The sequence below is a fragment of the Octopus bimaculoides genome, chromosome 3, assembly GCF_001194135.2.
Source record: "Octopus bimaculoides isolate UCB-OBI-ISO-001 chromosome 3, ASM119413v2, whole genome shotgun sequence".
NCBI classification, from domain to species: domain Eukaryota; kingdom Metazoa; phylum Mollusca; class Cephalopoda; order Octopoda; family Octopodidae; genus Octopus; species Octopus bimaculoides.
Window position 1 is genome coordinate 119,942,676 of NC_068983.1, and position 8,209 is coordinate 119,950,884.

At 33.5% G+C, this 8,209-nt stretch overlaps 1 protein-coding gene across 2 annotated transcripts in view; it reads right to left on the bottom strand.

Moving 5' to 3' along the window:
* The window catches only part of LOC106878130 (uncharacterized), a 48,881-nt gene that overhangs the window by 9,018 nt on the left and 31,654 nt on the right, over positions 1-8,209 (bottom strand). For both annotated transcript variants that reach the window (XM_052966504.1, XM_014927250.2), the window contains exons 2-3: positions 3,673-4,227; positions 441-557 (exon numbers count right to left, since the gene is read on the bottom strand). In XM_052966504.1, coding sequence (XP_052822464.1) covers positions 441-557; positions 3,673-4,143 — 588 coding nt within the window. In that variant the 5' untranslated portion in view covers positions 4,144-4,227. The remainder of the gene's footprint in view (positions 1-440; positions 558-3,672; positions 4,228-8,209) is intronic.

The following is an 8,209-nucleotide window of genomic DNA, read 5'->3' on the forward strand; positions in this document are numbered from 1 at the left end:
CGCACAAGAGCCAGTCCAGGGGCACTGGCAACGATCTCGCTCGAAAACCCTACAAGGCCAGTCAGGCGGTACTGGCAACGGTCACGCTCAGGATGGTACATCTTATGTGCCACCCGCACAAGAGCCAGTCCAGGGGCACTGGCAACGATCTCACTTGGCTTGCCGGGTCTTCTCACGCACAGCACATTTCCAAAGGTCTCGGTCAGTAGTCATCGCCTCGGTGAGGCCCAATGTTCGAAGGTCTTGCCTCACCACCTCAGCCCAGGTCTTCCTGGGCCTACCTCTTCCACGGGTTCCCAGGTCGAGCAACCACATACAAGCTCCCTCATTAGGTTGTGAGTGTTGTTAAGTAATGAGACATAACTGTAATTTTGAAAAGCAGATGAGGTTTTAATAAATTGTAAAAGTGGCTTGGAATTTAGTGATGTGTTACCACTTACCTGAATACAGAGCGGTCGATAACTTTTAGTAGACAAATCTTTTAAATGTGAGGGGTAACGCTTGAAGTCAAAAGGAGTCAGAATACACGATTTGGTGTTGTTACAGTGTTTCTTTAGCTAGAAGAAAACACACAAATGAAAAAAGGGTATTTAAGTAGATGAAATAAATAACATGGCTAAGATAAAACATCTTGATTGAGTTAAATACAATTGTCTTAAGATAGAAGTATCTCACTGAGATAATTGTTCACAAAATCATTATGTTGTCTAAAAAGAAGAGGAAGTGTAATTAAAGTTTCTGGTTTAAACACTTGAAATTTCATTTGCTTAAAATAATTTTTGTATTTTATACCTTAGTGGCTAAGGTCAAGCAACCAACAAGCAAATCTGTGGTATTGAGCAATCTGTCTAACATGTAATGAAAAATAAGTCAGTTTCAAAACATGGATGTTCAGGTCACAAAAGCAAAGTTTGAAGGGAATAGTAGTGATTTCCTTTGATTTCTGGATAGAAGCAAATGGGAAATAACACTTACAAAGACAAAAAAAATAATAAAAATTTTGTTACACAGTGTAATATTTGCAGGAACTATCAAATTGCTGAGATTGATGTTTTCTTTGAATTCTTACATAAGAGTGTCTACAGCAAAATAATGGTCAGGAGAGGATGTTTCTAATGATTTTCAGCTATGAAGAGAGGAAGCATATGGAGCTTTGAAAGGTGATATACAGTAAGGATGATAAGAAGAAGATGGTTGAGAAAATCAATTAAACTTGAAAAGACACTAAGTTCATCCTTCATAGTGGAAAGCAGATATATCCACTCCAAATTTCCTCACCCTTAACTGTAGAAAATAATTTTATATACGATCTTCTATAGTTGAGAAATGTCATGTCTGAAACTATTTTCAGTTGAGATATGTTGAGTTTACTGGGACAACATGACTCAATGAAAATACCAACTCTGTTTTTTGGTAGATATTTTTCATTACTGGTTTAACCATGAAATTTAATTTCACAGTTAAAGGATTAAAGTGTGAATGATATTTTTTGAAAAGATTAGCACCACGACACCCATCTTGATGAGTTCTATCATATGAGGTAAAAAAAATTTTTAGGCATTACCACATTTTTCGGCACATTTGGCCCCAGTAGTTTTTTTTATATTTTAAAATGTTTTTTGATGTAATTGGCATCATCGGATTCCTCTAATGGAGATCTATCAGAAAAGTTGAATTTAAATATAGTTTTCTTTCGAAATAAGAATAATATTTGGAGTCAAAGTTGATTTCAGGCGTCAATTCCCCCCCCCCCCTTTTTACCCCAGTGCTTGTTTTCTACTGAATATTTTTGCATATAAGTAACATGGATAGATTCTTCTTGCCAAGATCTATCATATAAGTTAAAATAAAATATAGATTTCTTTAAAAAAAAAAAATTTAGACTCAAAGTCAATTTCAGGCATTATTCTCCCGTTTTTGACTTTACATATTTTACTGAAACTTTTTCCTACTGAAGCAATTTTCAGATTTTGTAGCTGAAAATGCAGCTTAGGATGTGACCAATCTAAAAATGTAAACATCATCTAATTTGGTTAGAAACTGAATTAGTGGACAAAGCCTAGAAGTGCACAAGTGAGTAAATGTTGACCTTAAGAATATTATTCACACACTACCGTGTGTGTGAATCACACACACACACACACATGGTTCTTACTAATATTCATGCTACTTTTACCAAACCCACAAGTCTAACCTGGTTTTCAAACAACATATTTTCAGCAAGATCAGGGATAGAACTAATTCTGAATTTTTTAAGACTTCACAATAAATATTTCTGACATTTTTCCCAAGTTTTTCGTCACCCATTCACATACTTGTGGAATAGAAATCTTTTATATACTTGTATTTTTATTGCTCGTTTTGATAATACTCATTGTTATAAGATGCATATATTATGATAAACATCAAATATGTGACAAAAGATTTCAGACAAAGGACATTAAAATAAAAATAATAATAAAGCTGAAGTGAAGAACAAGTATATATGTGGTTAACAAGTGTGTGGTTAACTGGCAAAAATATGACTCTCCACAAATAGAACAACATGTTTCAACATACAATTTCATATCAGAAACCTTGCAAAAGAAATACATAAACATAGAAAAATAATTCTTTCTAATAAAAGTAAGTATAATAATGATAATGATGATGATGATTAAGTAAATAATATTGCAGCATTATGGAGTTGGTAGTTTATGGTTCTATGTAAACATGAGCTTATCAGATATCTTTTATTTTTCACTTGCTTCAGTCATTAGACTGTAGCCATGCTGGGGCACCACCTAAAAGAATTTTTAGTTGAATGAATTAACCCCAGGATTTATTTTTTGTTAAGCCTGCTACTTATTCTATCAATCTCTTTTGCCAAACTGCTAAGTTATAGGGACATAAACACACTACCACCAGTTGTCAAGCAGTGGTAGGAAACAAACACACACACACATATATATATTTGATGAGCTTCTTTCAGTTTCTATCTACCAAATCCATTCACAAGGCTTTGGTTGGTCCTGAGGCTATAGTAAAAAACACTTGCCCAAGGTGCCACTCAGTGGGACTGAACTAGGAACCATGTGGTTGGGAAACAAGCTTCTTACCACACAGCTTTGGCCTTTGCCAATAGCTCATTTTGCATATAAAACCTGAGATTATTGTTAGAGATATTTTTTTTAAATAGGAAAAATGGGCCTTATATGCCAACAAATTCAGTACACAGAGGATTCAACAAGTTTTAATTTTCCTATCCTTATATGCTTTCAGGATTTCAGGCTAGACCTTGAAAACAACAGAAATTAGTAAGAAAAACCCACTAGGCATATACTAACCAAGGTTATTTATGTCCACTTTTTGTCAAAATCATTCACATATCAAATATGTCACACCATTAGAGTCCTAACTCCATCACTAACTATACATGCCTTTCATGAGTTTATTGAACGACAAGATATTTCTTTACAAAAAAAATTCAAATTTTTTTAAACTTTATATATTTTAAGTTGTCCAATAAAAGATTTGAAACATCTGTTATGGTTCTTGATGAAGCTGAGTGAAGTTCTTTTTTTTCTTCTTTAAGTTAAAAATTAAAAATGAGAAAGAGATAAACATACAAAATGATAAACTTATAATAAACATAACAAAGAAACCAAATATTAAGTACTTTCAAAAACTCACCATGACATTTTCTGAAGAATCTATATCCAGGTCATATAAAATCAATAGACTATGAGGTAAATAACGATGTACTGACTCCAGCAAGTCTATGACTTGTTTATATTGACCAGGCTCAACACCGCTAGCAATGACAGGTAAATTAACATTCTCCTTGCTAGGAAATCGTTCATCATCTTCTCGTCGACTACTGCTGCCATCTCGAAAGCCAAGTAACTCTAAATACTCAGGATCAACATCATCCAACTCTTTTGCATGTTTGATGCTTGAAGGTAAATTCTTGATGCTGTTGATGTGTTTGTTTGTTTCTTTAACGATGGTTTGAAAATTAGGTGTTGGGTTACTCAGCAGCCAAATGGCCACTATAGTAGAAGCGGCAAAAAGAATTACAAGATAGAAATTTTTCGTCTTCATGGGATCCAAAAGGAAACTTCCCTTTTTTGCATGAAGGCTATCAGATAATGGAAATTTCATGAGTGCATTCAGTAATCCAAAAGGGAGAAAAAAAGCCAGTTCAGTGTTGAAGATAATTCATATTTTTGTCGTAGAAATAATCAGCTGAAAAAGAAAAGAAAATATTAATACAATATCAATATTTATTTTGATATTAACAGATGAAGCATGGCTGTATGGTTAAGAAGTTTGCTTCCCAACCATGAAGCTAGGGGTTCAGTGTAGATTTAGCAGATGAAAGCTGAAAGAAGCTTGTTGTATATAAATATTTGCATATCTGTGTGCATGTATGTGTTTGTGAAAGTGAGTTCGTATTTCCCTCTCATCTTCATACATATTTGCTGATTGCAAACAAGCACTTCACTGTTCACATAGACAGTGTCCTTTGCTTGCAATCTATTGTGAAACCATGTCCAGGCTTTTTGACTTGTGGCATGATCTTTGTAAACAAAAGGCTCATTCAAAGTGTCATTTGTTGCAAATTCTCTATGCAGCCATGTCCAGACTGTTTGTTACTTAACCCTTTAGCATTTAAACCAGCCATATCTGGCCAAAAGTATTCTGCCTGTTTTATGTCCAAATTGGCCAGATCTGGTCTCCCACACCAACCCTACAATGTTGTTCTAAAAATTAAATGACCTCATCAAAATCTCAAAGCTACAAGATAATGCATAATTCAAAACAATGTAAATAAAGAAGTAATAGTTTTGGCAGAATAGTGTGAACACTAAAAGGTTAACCCTTTAGTATCCAAACTGGCCATATCTGGCCCAAATATTCATCCTGCTTTATGTTCAAACTAGCTAGATCTGACCTCTCACACCTGCCTTACAATGTCATTCTAAAAATAAGCAATCGCATCACCAAAATCTCAAAGCTATGAGATAATATTTGATTAATTCAAAACAATGTGAGTAGATAAGCACCACATTTGATAGAATAATCTGAATGCTAAAGGGTTAATAGATAGAGCAATTATTTTCTTGCTTGGAAATAAAGGATGGGGGTGCCAGTAAGGACATCTGGCCACAGAAACTCTGCCCTAATGTACTCTTGCCTGTCACATTCAAGCACAGAAAAGTAGATGATAAAATGAAGACGCAGTATGACTACAACTGAATGACTGAAATTATCAGTAGATAGCAGAAAAACTTTCTCAGACATCTGGTATGTATTCCCAACAGTTAGTAATCTTATGCATGTAGAATAAAGGGTTATGAGCGGTTAGTCTACCTATACAATCAAGATAATTGATGCTCTAAAAATATTACGCTTCTAAGCAGATGATATATTTAAAAGTATTTATTCTGACAGTTTTAAATGCAAATATCCAAATTTCTAAATTGTGTCACATTCTTTCAGGGATTATTTTTCTTTTTAATCTTGAGAAAACAGAAGAAAATTAAAATATAAGATCACATTGTTTCAAACAAAACTAATATTAATGTTGATTTTTCTTTGAACAAATATAACATAGCTATTTTAAAACATGTAGCATTGAAACTGAAAGAATGGACAATGAAAATGCAAAACATTCTTGTCTTTTAGAAAAGCTGAATCAAATTTATGGTAATATACCCAATTTCTAAGCACAACAGTTCAACCATTCATAACAGATTCTAGAGATAAACACAATGAAATCAGTCTTAAAAAAAGCTATCTCCAGTTCCTAAATCTACATCTAAGTAATAGTGATAAAATCTATAATCAAGGGCTAGTCATCAAAGTCATCTAAATAAATATCAGACAGCTAATAAATATCACTATCATTTTTAACATTCACTTTTCCATACTAACCCTCACCGATTTCCAAGCAAAGTAATATCTCCCTTGGTCAATCAAAAAAGAATAGCCTGGACATGCTTCCATCGAGAATTGGAAACATATGACAGTCTGTATGAATGGTGAGTATTTTAGTTTTCAATCAGTGTGCACATGTCAAAACAAATGGAACACATACACACAGACATATATATATATATATCTTGATAATACTAAAATTCTAGAGATGTTTGTGTGTACCCGAAATATCTAAGAAATAGTATATTTTATCTTAATTTGTTTTTGCATATTTATTTTCATACTTGCCTTCAGTAGTGCAGTACAAATTTTTGTGATATTTGGGACTATTTATTAAGGAAAACGATAAACACAATTTTTGCTGTGATGTCAACACGCATACACACAATACAGAACACACACACATATAATGAATGTCATGGCATGTTAATCAATACAAACACACATCTATTATCTGTGACATATACACACACATAGTCTTCGACTTGCTAAGAAAAGAAAACATCAACTTTTTAACGTACACAATATTTTAATCATTAGAAATATTTTAAACTGAATGTGATTTCAAAAATGTAAGTTGTTTGTACAGTAAGTATTTATATTTTAGTTTTCTTTAAACAGACATTACTTTAATGCTTTTTTTAAAACTATTTTCAAGTGAATGGTGATCTTTTGCTTATCATCCGGAGTTCGTTAATTTCCGTAAAAAAATTTGATTTATTTACTTTTGTTTTAAAGAGAAAGTGAAAGATGTATGTACATGTATATGAAATGGATGTGTGAGTGTGAAAGAGAGAGAGAGTATGTGAAGGGGTGTGTCATCATGTATACGTACATACATCTACTACATATGTAGGAAATTCTGTCTGTGGATGTGTTTGTGGAGTTGTTAGCTAACTCCTACATCGTTTTATCGATTTTGGTGAAACTTGACATGAGTAGAACTCATGTTTGGAAACCTCATGAGATACTCAGATTGTTGAAAAAAAATCGATAATAGGATCCTTATATACATCTAATATATTTCATTTTCACAGCCAAGGGAAATAACCCATTCAGCCAGATTTTAACAGCCAAAGGAAATAACCCATTCATTTTCCTAAATCATTTGGTATAAATCAAACTGAGTATGCTTATTTCGTCGTATTTGAACTGTTAGAGTTATTTTCGCAATTTATCCAGTACAACCCTTAAACAAGTAAATAATATTTCCTAAACAATAGATCCATTTATTTCGGTTAGTGACTTATTCATGAATATACCAACACTAGCACTGCTGAGGGTAATATTCTCTGGGAACGCACAAAAGCCCTTTTCAGAGTTATTTACTTTGAATTGTTATCTCAAATCCGATTGGCCTGTTATTACATAACATGCTTCATGATTTTAGTATACATACCTTATTAATATTTCCTCCTAAGTTCTATATACTCTGAGAATGTATTAAAGCCCTTTTCGGGGCTACTTTATTTGAATTCTTACTATCGAGTAACTAATTTCATGTTATTACATAACTGACTTCACAATTTGGGTGTTCATAACTTATTGGGAATTCCTAAAAACAAGATCCTGTGTAAGATAGTTTGGTATTCTCTGTAAATGCACGAAAATTGTTTTAAGGGTTACATACTTTGTATTGTTGTTATTGGATTAGTGAAACAAATTATGAGAACAGAACCAAGGGATAAGTCCCGCTTTCCCGGGAATTACTGGGTACGTCAGCATATGTGTGTGTGAGAGAGAGATTGAGTGAGTGAACGTGTGTGTTCTCATGTATGTTTAAGTGGCACTCTCTCTCTCTCTCACTCTTACACACACACATCCATACATCTTTCACTTTAAAACAAAAGTGAATAAATAAAAATTCTTTATGGAAATTAACGAACAAAACCAGTTGATCCGGATGACATTTCTGAGAGTCAAAGTGAAAGATTGCCCCAAGGAAATATCATTACAAAGCATTTTTCAAGAGCATTCAGCATTTCTCAGCTCCAAGGATTTGACTGCTGTTTCTAGCACGCTCTGCTACCATGTAAAGCTATTTGCGATAAAGGACCCAAAATACCTGTTATGTGGTAGCAGGGCGTACAAGAAATAGCAGTCAAATCTTTCCTTTTCTGGAGAAAGGAGCAGTTTACGCGTGATTTCGATGTCACATTCGTTGAAAGTATGCGAAACCTGCAAAAGAAAAACAACCCATGAAACAAAATTCCGTTGCTGGGAAACTCAAACTTTCCAGGTGAACCAATGGGTCACTAGTAGTCTAATCTAGTATATATATATATAT